The 20,061-nt window shown below is 45.1% G+C and overlaps 1 protein-coding gene across 1 annotated transcript; it reads left to right on the top strand.

The window, feature by feature from the left end:
- The first annotated feature begins 6,958 nt into the window (after positions 1 to 6,958).
- Positions 6,959 to 18,688, top strand: LOC144483779 (uncharacterized). The gene is made up of 4 exons (XM_078202327.1): positions 6,959 to 7,095; positions 8,124 to 9,164; positions 9,650 to 9,656; positions 17,768 to 18,688. The coding sequence occupies exons 2-4, from the start codon at positions 8,332 to 8,334 to the stop codon at positions 18,686 to 18,688; spliced, it is 1,761 nt and encodes a 586-aa protein (XP_078058453.1). The 5' UTR covers positions 6,959 to 7,095; positions 8,124 to 8,331.
- The last annotated feature ends 1,373 nt before the right edge of the window (positions 18,689 to 20,061 follow it).

Here is a 20,061-nt window from a genome sequence, read left to right as displayed (position 1 = left end):
ATACCCAGTTCAAGGTGGCATGCTCCCTTAGTCCCTCAAAGTTATTGGTCCAGAAAACCACTCCAAAAATTCCTCCTCTATTGTAATGTGATGAATTTGATCACCCAATCTATATGCAGATTAAAGTCACTGATAATCACAGATATTTCTTTAACACATGCATCTCTGATTTCCTGTCTAATGCTTTCCCAACATTACCACTATTCCCAACATTGTTAGTCTGTATACCACACCCACAAATGTTTTTTTGCCCCTTGGTGTGGCTTAACTTGACCCATACATATTCCACATATCATCTTTAATTAACAACGCAACTCCACCACGTTTTTGTTTATGTCTGTCCTTCCTAAACACTGAATAGCCCTCAATGTTTAGTTCCCATCCTTGGTCACCTTGGAGCTATGTCTCTGTAGTCCCAACTGTATCATACCCCTTTACATCTAACTGTGCAAAAATTCATCCATTTTATTTTGAATGCTCCAAGCGTTCATGTACAAAACTTTAAGGCTTCTCCTTTTAACATTTGTTGTCCAGTTCCTACCATTTTTTACTGTGTCCGTATCTGATTCTGGCTCTCAATTCTCTGCCTATCACTTTTCTTATTCTTCTTGCTGTCTTTTTCTCTTGTTCTTGATACCCTCTGCTCTGAATCCTTACATAGGTTTCCATCTCCCTGCCATTTTAGTTTAAACCTTCCCAATGACTCAACAAGTACACCCCAACCCCCCAAGGACATCAGTCCTGGCCCTGTCCAGTTTGTATTGGTCCCACCTTCCCCAGAACCAGTCGCAATGTCCCAGGAATCTGAAACCCTGCCTCTCACATCATCTTTTCAGCCAGGTATTCATCCAATATATCCTGCTGTTTCGACTCTGAGTAGCACATGGCACTGGTAGTAATCCTGCGATAATGTTAATATAGTCGGTCTTAGAGGATTTGTGGCCAGGAAACTCTCACAAAACATCAGATCAGGATTGGATGTAGCCACAGAATTTATCATAACCTGAAAAGTAGAAAGTTTTGAACATGGAAGAAATCAGCATCATTGATAACCAGTCACATTTGGCAGAAACCATGGAAATGTGGAGAGTATAAAGAGATATTCAATTAACCGTCAGAGCTGGAAACCACACTGGGGAAATGCCCTTTACCTGCTCTGAGTAAGGCAAGGGATCATTCAGTCTTCTCAGCTTGTTAGACACCAGTGGGTTTAAACTGGGGAGATGCCATTTATCTGCTTCAAGTGTGGGAAGCGTGATGGTCGTGTTGCAGTGGGTGTATGTTTTTCTGCTGAGGGGGAATGTTTAAAAATCCAGCTTTATTCTGCAGGTATCTGGCGTGTCTGCGTCTCTCAAGGGTTGTGAAAGCTGGGAATCAGTTACTTTGATAGAGCTGATGGGCTTTTGTTTAAACAAGACATTCCTCTGGGATTTCTAGATTTGATTGACAGGTCATGTGATAGTGGGTCTCTGCAGGGAGAAAGAAGCTTTTGCAGTTCTGATCGTTTGAAGATAGAGGGTTTCTACAAGCTGCTCTGAGACTTTCTGAAAGCTTTAAGACTGTCTACACTCAAGTATATTTATGGTTGCTAACTATATTTAAAGTGGTACTTACAACTATAAGAGTAATGTTGCTTATTTGGAACTGAAATAGTGATAAGTTAGAAATTAAGATTGTTTCTTTGCATTTTTAAATGTTGTTCAACTGTTAATGATTAAGCTGATTCATTTGTTAGAGTTATATTTAAACTGTGATATTAAATAAAGTTAGCTTTACTATGAAAGATCCCTAATTTGTCAGTGGAATTTCTCCTCGTCAGAAGCATCCGATCCTCACATTTATGCCAAAATAGAAAAATTGATGGGATCTAGCTTGACTTCCGAATGTAATTTAGGGGTTCTGGTCCAGGACCCTAACAGAAGGGATTCACTCACCCATCCTGCAAACACCCCAGTTTCATACTGAGGAGAGACCTTAAATTTGCCCAGACTGTGGGAGCTGCTATAAAAGTTTTATAGAATCCTTACATTCAGAAGGAGGCCATTTGGCCCATTGAGTCTGACCACAATCCCCCCCAGGCCCTATTCCCCAAACCCCACATATTTACCCTACTAATTCTCCTGACACTCGGGCCAATTTAGCATGGCTAATCAAACAAACCTGCACATCTTTGGACTGTGGGAGGAAATCGGAGTACCCGGAGGAAACCCATGCAGACATGGGGAGAATGTGCAAACTCCACACAGACACTGACCCGAAGGCAGAATTGAACCCAGATCCCTGGCACTATGTGGCAGCAGTGCTAACCATTGTGTCACCGTGCCACCCCAAAATTGTGGATTACTAATGTCTCATCAATGTTTTCACACTGATGAGAGACTGGGTTCAGGGGATCATTTCAACTCACTGTATACCAAGTTCACATTGGGGAGGGGCTGTTCACCTGCTTTGAGTTTGGGAAGATATTCACTGTTTTGAGGTCGGATTTGCAGTATCTAGTTTTGGGGTCACCGTGGATAGTTTTCTCTGACTTACCGTTATCTGTTTAAAGATGAAGAAGGAGTTTTAAGAAGGAGACAACAGTAACTCTCATCCTGTTCAACATGAAACTAAACTCACTGTTAATTCCTCCTCAGTAACAATTTTAAACACAAAGTTTGCAGGCAGGATTGAAGCGGGGACTTTCTCCTGTAAAGTTGCAGTGAGAATGAGTGCCCTGGGGAAATGAGTGTGAATCCCCCAGCCCCGGACAGAGGGGAACTGACCATCCATCTCTTGCTCTAATTCCAGTTTGAAAAGCAACCCTCTACCACCACCCTCTGTCTCCTACCAGCAAGCCAATTCTGTATTCAATTTTTGATTTGATTTATTATCACGTATTAGTATACAGTGAAAAGTATTGTTTCTTGCGCGCTGTACAGACAAAGTATACCATTCATAGAGAAGGAAATGAGAGAGTGCAGAATGTAGCGTTAGTCAGAGCGAGGGTGCGGAGAAAGATCAACTTAGTGCAAGGTAGGTCCATTCATATGTCTGGCTAGTTCTCCATGGATCCCATGTGATCTACCCTTAACTGGCCGGTCTACCATAGGTACCTTGTCGAAGGCCTTGCTGAAGTCCATGTAGACAACATCTACCGCACCGTCCTCATCTATTTTTTTTTGGTCACCCTTTCAAAAAGCTCTGTTAAATTTTTAAGATTAAGACACAATTAAGACACAATTTCCCATGCACAAAGCGATGCTGACAATCCGTAATCAGCCTTTGTCTTTGCAAATGCATGTAGATCCTGTCTCTCAGACTACCGTCCAACAACTTACCCACCACTGACGTTAGGTTCACCGGTCTGTAGTTCCCTGGCTTTTCCCTGCTGCCTTTCTCAAATAACAGTGTAACATTTGCCTCTCTCCAGTCTTCTGGCACCTCCGTGGTTGTTGATGATACAAATATATACACTAGGGGGCACCACAATTTTTTCCCCGGCTTCCCACAATGTCCTGGGATGCACTTGATCTGGTCCTTGAGATTTATCTACCTTTATGTGTTTTAAAACTTCCAGCACCTTGTCTTCTGTAATGTGGGCGCCATTGAAGACATCACTATTTACATCCCTGAATTCCCAAGTTTTCATGTCTTTCTCCAGGGTAAATACTGATGAGAAATATTCCATTAGGATCTCACCCATCTCCTGTGGCTTCACACATGAATGACCTTGTTGATCTTTAAGGGGCCGATTCTCTCCCTCGTTACTCTTTTGCCCTTAACATACTTGTAGAATCTCTTTGGATTTTCTTTGACCTTATCTGCCAAAGCGATCTCCTGTTCCCTTTTTGCCCTCCTGATTTCCATTTTAAGTGGACTTCTGCACTCCCGATACTCCTCAAGGGATTCACTTGGCCCCAGCTGCCTGTACCTGACATATGCTTCCTTCTTTCTATTGACCAGAATCTCAGTATCTCTCGTCATCGAGTGTTTCCTTCTCCTGCCAGCTTTGTCCTTTACAGTAACAGGAAGGTGCTGGCCCTGAACTCTCGCTATCTCGCTTCTGAAAGCATCCCACATGCCAGACGTTCCTTGACCTGTGAACAGCCTTCCCCAATCAGCTTGTGAAAGTTCCTGTACAATACCATCAAAATTGGCCAAGCCCCAATTTAGAACTTTAACTTGTGGACCAGACCTATCCTTTTCCATAACTATGTTAAAACTAATCGAATTATGGTCATTGATCCCAAAGTGCTCCCCAGTAACACTTCAGTCACATGCTGCTTCACATCCTGGTTACTTGTTCGTATGTATATTTCCTCAACTTCCTATCACAACAAGGACATTAATTTGTCTCTTATCTTGGGGAAATCAACAATAAATAAACGTTGAAATTTTAAACTTTTACCAAACACACAGTGTCAAAACGCTGTTAGACTTAACACTATGAGAAAATATTAAACTCCAGTGCAGTCACAGGAATTATTATCATGAAAAGAATGAGCCCTGTCAGAATGAACATAGTCCAGTCCCGGATGTGATTAACAGGAGCAATAATAGCAGATTCCAACCCTGCAGTCACTCATGAACTCGCTGGTGTCTCAGTAGGTGGTAGGACTGAGTAAATCCCTTCCCACACTGGGAGCAGATGAATGGCCTCTCTCCAGTGTGAACTCGCTGGTGTCTCAGTAGTTGGAATGACTGAATGAATCCTATCCCACACTCAGAGCAGATGAAAGGCCTCTCTGTAGAGTGAACACGCTGGTGTCTCAGGAGGAGAGCTGACTGAGTGAATCCCTTACCACAGATGAAACAGATGAATGGGTTCTCCGCAGAGTGAATTTGTTGATGTCTCTGCAAGCTGCACGACCGACTGAATCGCTTTCCACATTTAGTGCAAGAGAACGGCCTCGCCCCAGTGTGAACTCGCTGGTGTCGCAGGAGACTGAATGACCGAGTGAATCCCTTACCGCACACAGAACAGGAGAATGGGCTCTGACTAGAGTGAATGTATTGGTGTCTCTGTAGATTCCTTGTGCTTTTGAAGCTCTTACCACAGTCCGAACATTTAAAAAGTCTCTCATCAGTGTGAACAAGCTGATGAAAAGTGAGATTAGTTAAACTGCTGAATCCCTTCCCACACACAGAGCAGCTAAATGGTCTCTCCCCAGTGTGAACTTGCTGAAGTACAGTGAGGTGAGATAACTGAGTGAATCCCATGCCACATTGGGAGCAGATGAACGGCCTCACCCCAGTGTGAACTCGCTGGTGTCTCAGCAGGGTGGATGTCCGAGCAAATCCTTTCCCACACTTGAAGCAGGTGAATGGTCTCTCCCCAGTGTGACCACGTCGATGAGTTTCCAGATCTGATGGGGATCTGATCACTTTACCACAGTCCCCACATTTCAGTGGCCTGTGTGTGATGTTGGCTCCAGTGTGAGTGCATCGATGGTATTCCAGCCGAGATGGATAATTAAATCCCTTCCCACAGTCCCCACATTTCCACGGTTTCTCCATGGTGCCGGTGTCCTTGTGTCGCTCCAGGTTGCACGATCAGTTGAAGCTTCATCCACACACAGAACACATGTACAGTTTCTCCTCGCTGTGGATGGTGTGATGTTTTATCAGGCTGTGTAACTGGTTGAAGCTCTTTCCACAGTCAGTTAACTGGAACACTCTCATTCGGGTGTGTGTGTCTCGGTGCTTTTCCAGTCACAGTGATGTTTGAAATCTTTTCCCACAGACAGAACAGACATTCTCCTCCTTCCACAGTGTAAGGTTGATGATATTCAAATCCTGACGAATCGGGTGATTCTGTTAAATATTGATGTGATGTTTGCTTTTGTACTTTTTATCTGCAAATTCTCCCCTTCTAACACCCTGCAAAAGAAATTTAGGAAAATGATACCTAAGTCTGGGATAGAAGTTCTGAAAAGATAATTCTAGTTTTTCTGTAACATTTTTTCCTCTTTTGTTCCCCCAAATCTGTAAATCCCTGTCCCACACACTCTCCCTCCTCCCTGGGCTGAAATCCAAACCCATCTCACCATCTCCACCATTTCTTTCCTCCACTCCCAGTTTTCTCCCTCCCTCTCCTCTGTCTGGGTGCAGATATCCACTCCATCTGGCAAAGGAGCAGCGCTCCAAAAGCTAATCGCATTTGCTGTCAAATAAACCTGTTGGACTTTAACCTGGTGTTGTTAAAACTCTTACTGTGTTTACCCCAGTCCAATGCTGGCATCTCCACATCATGGGTTCAGTTCTCCAGCTCCTGTCTGCAGACTGACAATAAAACCAATGGGTCTTACAGGGGGTGTTGGGGGCTCCAGCGGGTGTTTGTGAATCCTCCCCGCCCACCTCCCAGGGTTTCCTTCCTTCCCAGAGATCAGAGTCCTCATTGATTTGAAGCCAAAGTGTAACCTCTTATTTATTGTCCCCCTCCCCCATCCTCTGATGTGAACCATCCTCCAGTGGCTGAGCCAGGATGGGGCCGTTAACCTGGGCCTGTTCCCGGGAGGGAGAAGCCCCGCAGCTGCAAACCAGGGAGCTGACAATGATTCTGAAGGGTTTGCGGATCCACAAAGTGTTTCCAAATCCTCCCAGCCACCGCCTAACGCTGACTCCGCTTCTCCGGGACAAACAAGCGCCTAGGACAACAATGACACTGCGCATGCTCCACATCACAATGCCCGGGGACTGATTGACGGCAGCTCCGGACCAATAGGAAGAGGGGGCGGGGCTGGAGGACCGAGCGGGAGCGGCTGGTCCTCCAACCAATCAGAATGAATGAGGGGCGGGATCTGAAGCATGCGCAGTGCGGGTAATGGCGATGGACGGACGGTTTTAAATCGGAACCAAGATCAATATCAGGTCGAGGGCGGCGCGCGGGGAGCGATGAACATGGCGGGTGGGTGAAGAGCTTCCTAAACATGTTCAAAGGCAAACCCCGGAAATGAACTTCCCGGTTCCCCCCGTTTGTGCCAAATGGAGCCGCAACTTGTAGTGTTGGGCCTGGGCTGACTGCCGCCATTGAGGCTGAGTGTGGGAGGCCGGCAGGGAGTGAAGTCCTAACGTCACAATAGAATTCATGACAGTTACGCGTCACAATGGAGAGTGAGTGTGACGTCACAATGGAGAGAATGTGACGTCACAATAGAATGGATGAGGGTTCCAGATGAGCTGAGACTGGGGCGGAGTCGGGCGATGTCACTGAGGTGGAAGTAGACGGTCTTGATGATGATGTGGATATGTGGCTGGAACCTCATCTTGGGGTGAAATATTACTGTGTTTACCCCAGTCCAACGCCGGCATCTCCACATCATGAAATATTTCACCAGGATTGTGAACAGCCTGGTTCAGCCTCAGACAGTTCCCAGGAAGAGGGATAGAGTTGCTGGTGAGGGAGTGGAGTTTGTAGTGGGGACTGAAGACAATGGGTTCAGACTTCCCAGTATTGATTTGGAAAATAATTATCTTAGTCCTGGACATCAGACAAGTCAGGATGGTGTGTGAGTTGGAGGGGAACTTGGAGGTGATGGTGTTCACGTCTACCTGCTATCTTAGTCCTTCTTAATGATGGAGGTTGAGGGTTTGGGAGATTCTGTCAAAGTTCTCATTGAGTTGTTGATGTATAAAATCCCTCTCCTTCACCCCTGGCCTTTCCGACTTCTCTCTGTCTCCTCCCACAGTGCCCAGAGTCTTGTGTAGACCATGCCCGGATGACAAGTTTCTTTTCGTGAAGGACATTAGTGAATCAGTTGGAACAAAAACAGAAAATGCTGGAGAAACTCAGCAGGTCTGACAGTGTCTGTGGAGAGAGAATAGAGCCAATGTTTTGAGTCTGGATGACACTTGTCGACAATGGGTCTTCCAGACTCAGAACGTTGGCCCCATTCTCTCTCTACAGATGCTGTCAGACCTGCTGAGTTTCTCCAGCATTTTCTGTTTCTGTTTCAGATTCCAGCATCCGCAGTATTTTGCTTTGATCTTGGTGAATCAGTTGGGTTTTTCATGACAATCCAAAAGCTTTCATGGTCACTTTTTCCGAGTGCTGGCCCCAGATTAATTCAGCTCAATTTCACAACCATTGTATTTTTGTGGGTTCCCTTACTCTCTTCTTTCTGTTTTAATCAATTTCACAGGGTTTTAGAAGATGAGGATTCAAACAATGTATCAGAACCTGATGGAATTGGCCAATTTATTGTAACCTGAATATCATTGTATTTTGAACGTGGAAGAAAATAGCACCGTTCACAGTGGAGAGAAACTATACATATATGTTCTCTGTGTGGACAAGACTTCAACCAATCATCTGGCCTTTCGGAGCACAATTGCAGTCACAACAGGGAGATGGCATGGAGATGTAGAGACTGTGGGAAGGAATTCAATTACCCATCCCTGCTGGAAACTCATCGGCGCAGTCACACTGGGGAGAGGCCATTCACCTGCTCCCAGTGTGGGAAGGGTTTTGCTCACCCATCCACCCTAGTAAAACACCAGCGAATTCACACTGGGGAGAGACCATTCACCTGCTCCCAGTGTGGGAAGCGATTTGCTCACTCATCCAATCTGCTGAAACATCAGCGAATGCACACTGGAGAGAGACCGTTCACCTGCTCTGTGTGTGGGAAGGGATTCACTCAGTCATCCAACCTTGCATTACACAAGCAAATTCGCACTGAGGAGAAGCCGTTCACCTGCTCCCAATGTGGGATGGGATTCAGTCGGTCATCAAATTTGCTGACACACCAGACTGTTCACACTGGGGAGAGGCCGTTCACCTGCTCCCAGTGTGGGAAGGGATTTGCTCACTCTCACACATTGCGGACGCACCAGCGAATTCACACTGGGGAAAGACCATACACCTGCTCTGTATGTGGGAAGGGATTCAATCAGTCATCCAACCTAGCAATACACAAGGAAGGGCACACCGGAGAGAGACCATTCACCTGCTCCCAGTGTGGGAAGGGATTTGCTCATTCAGCCAATCTGCTGAAACACCAGAGAGTTCACACTGGGGAGAGGCCATTCATTTGCTCCGTTTGTGGGAAAGGTTTTGCTCGCTCATCCAACCTGCGGTTACACCAGCGAGTTCACACTGGAGAGAGACCTTTCATCTGCTCCACATGTGGGAAGGGATTCACTCAGTCATCCACTCTGCAGACACACCAGCGAGTTCACAAGTAACTATTGTGATGGGATTTTTCTGTTAATCATATTCGTTGAATGATTCAACCTCTGTTGAGACATCGCAGCAGTCACTCCGATTAGACTTATTATCTGCTCCCACTCTTGGGGATAACAAATCATTTGAGATTAAGTAAATACAAATTGAGGGCATTGATTGGATGATTATGAATGCAAATAAAGAGACATGTACTGACATAGCGTGAAGTTAGGAGGGAAATACCTGTGAAGTTTCACTCTAAATAAATCTGTACCAAATAAAGGTTGGCTCCAACTTCTTCTTTCACCTTAAGACTGTCAGGATTGTAACATGGTCAGAGGGAATATTTTCTAATGGTGGAGATTGGAAGCTAAAGGGAAATATTTTTCAGACAGAAGTTTTGCAATCCCAGCAGCTTTTGTGAGAAATGGCTGAAAGTGAGTGGGAATTGTCAGGGTCAGATTACCCGCTGCTGCTCTCAGAGTCTGAACCATATGAAAGTGGAGATGTGGACACTGGTTACATCCCTACCAAGGGGGAAACAAGGTCTGGCCTTGGCATTGTCACTTCCCAGCAAAAGGAAAATCAGAAGCAAAGTATTTTGTGAGCTGGATGTCCATCAGTTGGACACTGATAAAGGTTTGGATCTACTGTTTGGGTTCAATGATGAGATTGACAAGATAGATGATCTACTGGATGGTTATGAAACATGGTTAGACTTTGACAGGTTTTGTAGGGGGTGAAAGCAGCTATAGCAGATCTGGATATCACAACAAAAGACAGATTGGAACAGCATTAATAAACAAATGAACCCCAGGAATGACTGGGGAACAATTAACAAGTGCTTCAGGTCTGACTCAAAATATCATCATGTGATGAACTTCCCAAAGTGGAAAATTAGGGATTTTGCAGTGAGACACAACACAGAGAATTCTGAGAAATTAGAGATAGCATTAGATCCAAGATAGAGACATACAATTTGGCCAAGGAAAACAACAGACCTGATGATTGGGAGCAGTTTAGAATTCAGCAACAGAGGACCAAGGGATTGATTAAGAAGAGGAAAATGGAATATGAGAGTAAGCTTGCAGGGAACATAAAAACTGACTGTAAAAATTTCTACTGGTGTATGAAGAGAGAAAGATTGATGAAGACAAATGTCATTTACAGTCAGAAACAGGAGAATTTATAATGGAGAACAAAGAAATGGCTGACCAACTGACTACATACTTTGGTTCTGTCTTCACAAAGGAGGACACAAAAATGTTGGGGAACACAGGGTTTAGTGAGAGGAAGGAACTGAAGGAGATCAGTATTAGTCGACAATTTGTGTTGGGGAAACTGATGGGATTAAAGGCCTATAAATCCTCAGGACTTGATCATTTGCATCCCAGAGTACATGAGGAAGATGCCTGAGAAATAGTAGATTAATTGGTGGTCAACTTCCAAGATTCTATAAACTCTGGAACAGTTCCTACAGGTTGGAGGATAGCTAATGTAGCCCCACTATTTAAAAAGGGAGGGTAGGGAGAAAGTAAGGAATTATAGACCAGTAAGGCTGACACTGTTAGTGGGGAATATTCAAGAATCAATTTTCAAGGATTTTATAGCAAAACACTTGAAAAACAGTGGCAGGATCGCATAGAAAGGGAAATTGTGCTTGACAAAACTATTAGAATTCTTTGAGGATATCACTAGTCGAGTTGATGAGGGGGAGCCAGTGGATGTGGTTTATTTAAACTTTCAGAAGAATTCCGACAAAGTCAAAAAAGATTAACGTGTAAAATTAAAGCACATAGGATTGGTGCAGTGTATTGAGATGGATAGAAAACTAGTTGGCAGACAGGAAACAAAGAGTAGGGATAAATGGGTCTTTTTCCAAATGGCAGGAAGTGACTAATAGGGTACTGAAGGGATCAGAGCTGAGACCCCAGCTATTTACTATGTATATATTATTGATTTAAATGAGGGAACTAAATGCAATATCTCCAAATTTGCTAATGACACAAAGCAAGGTGGGAGGGTGAGCTGTGAGGAGGATGCAGCAATCCTTCAGTGTAATTTGACAAGTTGAGTGAGTGGGTAAATGATTGGCAGATGCAGTATAATTTGGATAAATGTGAGGTCATCCACTTTGGGAGCAAAAACGGGAAGACAGATTACTATCTGAATAGCCATAAAGTAGGAGGAGGAAATATGCAACAAGACCTGGGTGTCCTCGTACACTCATCACTGAAGGTAAGCATGCAGGTGTAAAAGACAGTAAAAAAGGCAAATGGTATGTTGGAAAAAAACTCAATATGTCAGGCAGCATCTGTGCAGAGAGAGAAACAGAGTTAACATTTCAAGTCTGCGACCTTTCACCAGAACTGGAAAAAGTTAGAAATGTAACAGGTTTGGAGAAAGGGGTGGGTGGGACAGGGACTAAAGGAAGGTCTGTGATAGGGTGGAAGACAGGAGAGATCGAATGAGAGAAAAGTGAATCCCCAAGAGCCAAAGGGAATGGAGATGGAGCGAGAGAAGAAACAAAAGAAACAGAAGCTGTGTCTGGAGCAGGGGGGCTTCCGACTGAAAGAAAGAAAAATGAAACAGTCAAAGATAAAGAAACAGAACGGGCTGAGAGTTCACTCTCTGTAACTGTTGGACTGAATGTTGAGTCCAGAAGGCTGTAGTGTGGAGGGTGTGGGTGAGTGGAAGGATCTTCTCCTGGACCTGCTCTAGACCCTGGTTAAAACAGCAATCTGTAGATCCAGGATGGGTGGGGCTGAAGGGGGAGGCAGGGGTCACTCTGGCTGCCGACTGATTTTCTGTGATCTTGCCTGTGCCCAGGTGGCCCTGGGGAGGGGGATTCTATTGGTACTTTGTTGCCGATTTTGGTCTTTTTGTTTGATTGAACCACATGTTTGGGTGAAGGAGAGGAAAGAATGTTCCGAGAAAGTGGAATTGTCTGTTCTGAATTTCTATCCTGCGCTGATAGTTGATGTCAGTGTCACTATCTCACTCACCATTTCTACCCCTCTTCAACTAAAGAACAGACATTCGGACTCGAACATTAACTCTGTTTCTCTCTCCACAGATGCTGCCAGGCCAAATTTTTCCAATTTTCTGTTTTTATTTCAGATTATCAAAATTTTGCTATTATCTCAATAGCCGCACGTAAGATCCTAGGATTAAGTCCATCGGGACCCGGTCTCTCCCCAGTGTGAACTCACTGGGGTACAGTGAGTTGAGATGATCCCCTGAACCCAGGCTCACAGTAAAAGCATCTGAATGGTCTCTCATCAGTGTGAATACGCTGATGAGACATCAGTTCTCCACAACTTTTATAGCAGTTCCTGCAGTCTGGGCATTTGTAAGGTCTCTCCCCAGTGTGAAACCAGAGTGTTTGCAGTGTGGATGATTGAGTGAATCCTTTCTGTTAGGGTCCTGGACCAGAACCTCTAAATTACATTAGAAAATCAGAGTAGACCCCAACAATTTTTCTATTTTGGCATAAGTGTGAGGATAGGTTGCTTCACTCCAGGAATGATTCCACTGACAAATTAGGGATTTTTCATGGTAAAATAAACATTTTTAAATAAAAGTTCAAATATAATTCCAACAAATGAAACAGTTTGACTATTAACAGTTGAATAATATTTAAAAGTGAAAGGAAAGAACTTTAATTTCTAACTTATCACAATTTCAGTTCCAAATAAGCAACATTCCTCTTATCAATGTAAATCCCACTTTAAATAGTTAGCAACTATAAATATATTTGCTATAATGAGTATAGACTGCCTTGAAACTTCCAGAGAGAAGACAAGTCTCTGAGTAGCTTGTAGAAAACCTCTATCAACAAAGAATCCTCGATGAGCTTCCAGCTCTGACGGGTAACTGAAACTCTCCTCACAGTCTCCACATTTTCACGGTTTCTCCCTAATTTGAAATCCAGTCACAACAGTTACTTGTGAGTTTGTTGGTGTGTCAGAAGATTCAATGAGGTAACATATCCCTTCCCACACTGCAAACAAGTGAATGGTCTCTCCACACTGTGAACCCGCTGATGTATTGCTAGTTTAGATGATTGATTGAATCCCTTCACACACACAGAACAGATGAATGGCTTCTCCTCTGTGGATTCGCTGGTGTATTGCTAGGTTGGATGAGTGATTGAATCCTTTCCCACACACAGAGCAGATGAATGACTTCTCCCAGTTTGAACTCGCTGGTGTGTCAGGAGAGTTGATAACCGACTGAATTCTTTCCCACACACAGAGCAGGTGAATGGCCTTTCCCCAGTGTGAATTCGCTGGTGTGTGAACAAAGTGGCTGACTGAACAAATCCCTTTCCACACTGGGAACAGGTGAATGGCCTCTCCCCAGTGTGAACTTGCTGGTGTTTCAACAAATTGGTTAAGTCAGCAAATCCCTTCCCACACTGGGAGCAAATGAATGGCTTCTCCTGAGTGTGAGTTCATGCTGTTTCAACAGAGTGGATGAATGAGCGAATCCATTCCCACATTCAGAGCAGGTGAACGGTTTCTCCCCAGTGTGAACTCGCTGGTGTGTTGCGAGGTTGGATGACTGATTGAATCCCTTCCCACATTGGGAGCAGGTGAATGGCCTCTCCCCAGTGTGACTGCGTTGATGAGTTTCCAGCAGGGATGGGTAATTGAATTCCTTCCCACAATCCTCACATGCTATTTTCCTGTTGTGACTGCAACTATGTTCCTAAAGGCCAGATGATTCTCCACACAAAGAACACATGTACATTTTCTCTCCACTGTGAATGGCACTTTTTTCTTCCATGTTCAAAATACAATGATATTCAGGTTACAATAAATTGGCCGACTCCATCAGGTTCTGATGTCATGTTTGGTTTCAGTTTCCCAACTGCAAGTCCCCCTCTTCTAAAACAGTGCAAAATTGATTTAAAACAGAAAACAGAGTGAAAAAGAACCCACAAAAATGCAAAGGTGGGTTGTGAAATTGAGCTGAATGAATCTGGAAATCTGGTAATTTGTGGGGTCAGCGTGAGGAAAAGGTAACCATGAAAGCTGCTGAATTGTCATAAAAACCCAACTGGTTTATTGATGTCCTTCAGGGAAGGAAACCTGCCACACAGTCTGGGTCTACACAAGATCCACTGTGGCACTGTGGGAGGAGATAGAGAGAAGTAGGAGTGGCTGGGGTGAAAGAGAGGGATTTATACATCTGCATCTTGACAAGAACTTTGACAGAATCTCCTAAACCCTCAACCTCCAGCATCTAGAAGGACCAAGGTAGCAGGTGGATATAAACACCATCACCTCCGAATTCCTCCAACTCACACACCATCCTGACTTATCTGACTTGCAGTACTAAAAGAACAGAAATTTCTTTTGTATAAATACTGGGAAAACTGAACCCATTGTCTTCAGTCTGACTGCAAACTCCACTCCCTCGCCAGCAACTGAAAGATGTGCTGGTTAAAAAAGTGCATTGACCCGAACAGGCGTCGGAGTGGGGCGACTAGGGGAATTTCACAGGAACTTCATTGCAATGTTAATGTAAGCCTTACTTGCGACGAATAAATAATCTTTTTTAAAAAACTCTCTCCCTCTTCCTGGCAACTGTCTGAGGCTGAACAAGGCTGTTCACAATCATGGTGAAATATTTCATGATGTGGAGATGCCGGCGTTGGACTGGGGTAAACACAGTAAGAAGTTTAACAACACCAGGTTAAAGTCCAACAGGTTTATTTGGTAGCAAAGGTTTATTTGCTACCAAATAAACCTGTTGGACTTTAACCTGGTGCTGAAATATTTCACCCCAAGATGAGCTTCCAGCCACATATCCACATCATCATCAAGACCGTTTTGTTCCTCCTCAGTGACATTGCACAACTCCACCCCAGTCCCAGATTATCTGGCACTCTCACCCCATTCCATTGTGATGTGAAACTCAGGGGAATGGGAATATAGAGAGGGAATGGGACTGACTGAATTGCTCCACAGAGAGTTGGCATGGATCTGAGTTGCCAAACTGATTCCTTCTATGTTGTAATGTTTCCATCACTGGAAATATATAAAGTAGCCACATTGCTATATATTTCAAGACAAGAAATAAGGGATCATAAATAACGTAGTAGATACAATATAACTACATTATACATATCTCTGTACCATACAAATGTTCTGTTCATTTAAATGTTAGCTTTCTCCTGGGAAAATTCCCCCTTTAATTGTGAACATTGGGTAAGAGGCCATCCGATTAGCCAGATAAATAAATGTGTCAAACTGAGGGGGCTAAAGGATGTCAATATCTTTGGGCGGCACGGTAGCACAGTGGTTAGCACTGCTGCTTCACAGCTCCAGGGTCCCGGGTTCGATTCCCGGCTCGGGTCACTGTCTGTGTGGAGTTTGCACATTCTCCTCGTGTCTGCGTGGGTTTCCTCTGGGTGCTCCGGTTTCCTCCCACAGTCTAAAGATGTGCAGGTTAGGTTGATTGGCCAGGTTAAAAATTGCCCCTTAGAGTCCTGAGATGCGTAGGTTAGAGGGATTAGCAGGTAAAATATGTGGGGGTAGGGCCTGGGTGGGATTGTGGTCGGTGCAGACTCGATGGGCCGAATGGCCTCCTTCTGCACTGTAGGGATTCTATTCTAAAGAAAAAGATACCTGGGCCTAGTCCTGCTCCTAATTCCGATGTTCGTCTATAAGCTTTTCAGAGTCTGCAGCCTTCCTGGATTCACTTCCTTTCCCTTCAGTTGCTGCAAGTCCCCAATTTCCCCCAGAATGAGAAAATAAATGGAAAGGGGGAAACATTGATTTCCTCCCAGATGTTGCCCAGAGGAGGAAGTTTCACTCTGAAGCTCATTGGACAATTTCCGTATTCTGACGTCACAATGGAGGCGTGCCTGAATAGCCAATAAGAATCACTCTGCTACGCGGTGACGTCTCCGGGTTCCAGTGCGCAGGCCCGGGCGCGCGGACCCGGGAGCCCCGCCCCCACCCATTGTTCCCTCCCCCTACACCACATCGAGCCAAGGTTTCCAGGCAACCGGCTGACGGCTCCGGCCAGAGCGAGAAGCCGCTCGGTGATCTCCCCCTCCCCCCAAAGTCCGGGACTGCGCATGTCTAATGGAGAGGGGAAGCTGCGAATGTTCCGGGGGAGAACCCACCCTCTGACGTTCATGCTGAATTGTTGACCCATGGGAAGTGTTGGAGGACCGGAAGGGCTGTGGCCCTCCAGACAATCCAGGGCGCGGGCTTTGTGACAATGCAGGTTGAACTTCACACAGACTGAAACTTTCTCCTGTCGCCTTAAAAGAGGCCAAAATCTGTGAGTAAAACACTTTCTTTTCTTCCCCTTTCCATTTCTTTTCTCATTTCTGGGGAAATTGTTGACTTGCAGCAACTGAAGGGAAAGGAAGTGAATCCAGGGAGGCTGCAGACTCTGGAAAGTTTGGCCCAGGTCTGTCAATCAGCCTCTTCAGGAAAATTGGGAGGGTGAATATTAGATCCAGCAGAATGAGAATGGAGGGAGAGTTCTTTTTTCTTCATTCGTGAGACATGGGCATCACTGGATGGCCAGCATTTATTGATGTGGAGATGCCGGCGTTGGACTGGGGTAAACACAATAAGAAGTTTAACAACACCAGGTTAAAGTCCAACAGGTTTATTTGGTAGCAAAAGCCACACAAACTTTCGGAGCTCTAAGTCACTATGGTGTCAGTCACTATGGTGTCACATGTAGCTCTTCACCTGAAGAAGGGGCTTAGAGCTCCGAAAGCTTGTGTGGCTTTTGCTACCAAATATACCTGTTGGGCTTTAACCTGGTGTTGTTAAACTTCTTACAGCATTTATTGCCCATCCCTCATTGCCCTTGAACTGATTGGGTCACTGGGCTGTTTCAGAGGGCAGTTGAGAACCAACACATTTCTGTGGCTATGGTGTCACATGTAGGCCAGGACAGGTGAGGATGGCAGATTTCTTTCCCTAAAGGGCATTAGTGAACCAGATGGGGTTTTCCGACAATCGACAATGGTTTCACCTTCATCAATAGATTCTTAATTCCACATTTTTTTTATTGAATTCAAATTCTACCGACTGCCGTGGCGTCATTCGAACCTGGGTCCCCAGAACATTAGCTGAGTTTTGGATGAATAATCTCGTGATAATACCACTCGGGCATTGCCTCCCAATGTGTGCGAATGAAATTTACAGATTTTGGGGAATGAGAGAGGAAAACGTGCTCCAGAGGAACTAGAATTGTCTGTTCTGAATTTCTATCCTGTACTAACACTGATTACTTTTGTCAACTTCTTTTACAGATGTTAGAAGTGAGGATTTAAGCCAGAAATCTCAAATCAAACGTCGCATCAGGATCTGAAAGATTCAGTTGATTCATTGCAAAGTGAACATCAGTGGCCTCTGAATCTAGATGGAGAAATAATTGTCTGCTCTATCAGCTTCAGCAGTTATTAACTATCAGTGTGACTGGAAAAGCATCAACACACACACTCTGAACTGAGTGTTCCAGTTTTAACCAGTTACACAGCTTGAAAAAACATTCCCATTTGGAGCCGGGTGTCCTGTGTGCAGAAACCTAATTTGATTGTTGAACATGGAGAGACACAAGGACACCTGCACCACGGAGAAACCATGGAAATGTGAGGACTGCGGAAAGAGATTCATAACCCCCTCAAAACTAGAAACTCACCGACGCATTCACACTGGGGAGCGGCCGTTTACCTGCTCTGATTGTGGGAAGGGATTCACAAATTCATCCCACCTGCTGACACACCAGCGAATTCACACTAAGGAAAGGCCATTCACCTGCACTGCATGTGGGAAAGGTTTCAAACATTCATCCACCCTGAAGATGCATCAGCGAGTTCACACTGGGGAGAGGCCATTTGTTTGCTCTGTGTGTGGGAAGGGATTCACTCAGTTATCCAACCTGCAGACACACCAGCGAATTCACACTGGGGAGAGGCCTTTCAGCTGCTCTGAGTGTGGGAAGAGATTCAATCAGTTCTCCGATTTGCTGACACACCAGCGAGCTCACACTGGGGAGAGGCCGTTTACCTGCTCTCAGTGTGGGAAGGGATTCACTCAGTCATCCAACCTGCAGACACACCAGCGAGTTCATACTGAGCAGAAACAATTCAGCTGCTCTCACTGCGCAAGAAGGTTCAGATGGTTATCCAACCTGATACGACACCGACAGGTTCACACCGAGGAGAGGTCATTCATCTGTTCTGACTGTGGGAAGGGATTCAAAAATTCAACCCATCTGCTGACACACCACCGAATTCACACTGAGGAAAGGCCGTTCATCTGCACAGTGTGTGCGAAGAAATTCAAAGATTCATCCACTCTGCAAAAACACCAGCGAGTTCACACTGGGGAGAGACCATTTCCCTGCTCTGATTGTGGGAAGCAGTTCCGAGATTTGTCCAACCTGAGAAGACACCAGCGAGTCCACACTGGGGAGAGACCATTCACCTGCTCTGACTGTGGGAAAGAATTCACTCAGTCATCTACCCTGCTGAGACACCAGCGAGTTCATAATTGATTACAGAGGTTGGATTCTGCTGTTATTGCTGCTGTTGATCACATCCAGGACTGAACCATGTTCATGCTGACAGTTGGTGAAGTGGGAGGGTCGGAGGGTTTCTTTCTGCTGGACTGGCCGGTCTCACAACTTTGTTTCCAGTGGGCTGATGCTCTTTGAGCCTGGGAGTGTACATCTCCACTGAAATGATCCACAAAAGTTGATGAGGGACATTTATTTTATCCTGGATAGTAAGTAGTGTGTTTTCTATACTACAGGTAGGTACATTTGTCTCTGTTCCATTGAGTCTACAGCACAGGGCCAGGCCAGTCGGCTCAATTGGTCAGTATTTATGCCCCACATGAGCCTCCACCCACCCCTCTTCATCTCCCCCCATCAGCATATCCTTCTATTCCTCTCTCCCTCATGTATGTATCGAGCTTCCCCTTCAATGTATTCATGCTGTTCACCTCAACCACTCGCTGTGGTAGCGAGTTCCACATTCTCACCATTCACTGGGTAAAGAGGTTTCTCACTGAAATACCTATTGGAATATTGAACCCCTTCATAATCTTAAAGAGTTGCATCAGGTCACCCTTCAGTCTTCTCTGTCCTAGGAAAAAACAGCCCGAGCCTTTCCTTTCCTGAGGGTCAAATGGTATGTTGCTGGTCTGGAGGATTTAAGGTACAAGAAGAGGTTGGACAAGTTCGGATTGTTTTCACTGGAAAGACGGATGCTGAGGAGTGACCTCCACAAAACTATGAGAAGCAAATGTAGGGTGGATTGTCAGAGGCTTTTCCCCAGGGAAGAAGGGTCGACTACAAGAGGGCACAAGGTGAGAGGTGATGAGGTTCGGGGAAACATGCGGGGAAAGTTTTCACATACATGGTGAAAAAGGATGAGGTCCTGAAGAGTGAATTTAGTGAGTTAGGCAGCAGACTACAGTGCAAGACCTCGAAGGTAGTAATTTCTGGATTACTGCCGGTGCCACATGTTAGTGAGAGTAGGAATAGGAAGATTAGGCAGATGAATGCCTGGCTTGAGAGCAGGTGCAGGAGGCAGGGATTTAGATTTGTGGATCATTGGGATCTCTTCTGGGGAAGGGGTGACCTGTTCAAGAGGGACAGGTTACACCTGAACTGGAGGGGGACTAACATCCTGGCGGGGAGATTTGCTAGAGCCACTCGGGAGGGTTTAAACTAGTTTGGCAGGGGGGTGGGATCCAAAGCAATAGGGAGACAGAAGAGAAGATTGAGGACAGAAGTTAAAGAGAGCACATTAAATAGTAAAGACAGTGTCAGTAATCCTAGTACTGGACAGGTCAGTCAAAAGCAGAGCAGAGAGCAAGGGAAGTCCAGATTAAACTGCATTTATTTCAATGCAAGAGGCCTAA

The sequence above is a fragment of the Mustelus asterias genome, unplaced genomic scaffold (assembly GCF_964213995.1).
Source record: "Mustelus asterias unplaced genomic scaffold, sMusAst1.hap1.1 HAP1_SCAFFOLD_77, whole genome shotgun sequence".
NCBI classification, from domain to species: domain Eukaryota; kingdom Metazoa; phylum Chordata; class Chondrichthyes; order Carcharhiniformes; family Triakidae; genus Mustelus; species Mustelus asterias.
Note: the sequence above shows the minus strand (reverse complement) of the source record. Positions and strands in the feature narration are given on the sequence as shown.

Coding starts and splice junctions, on each gene's coding strand:
- LOC144483779 (XM_078202327.1), top strand. CDS start 8,332: ATGGCATGGAGATGTAGAGACTGTGGGAAGGAATTCAATTACCCATCC.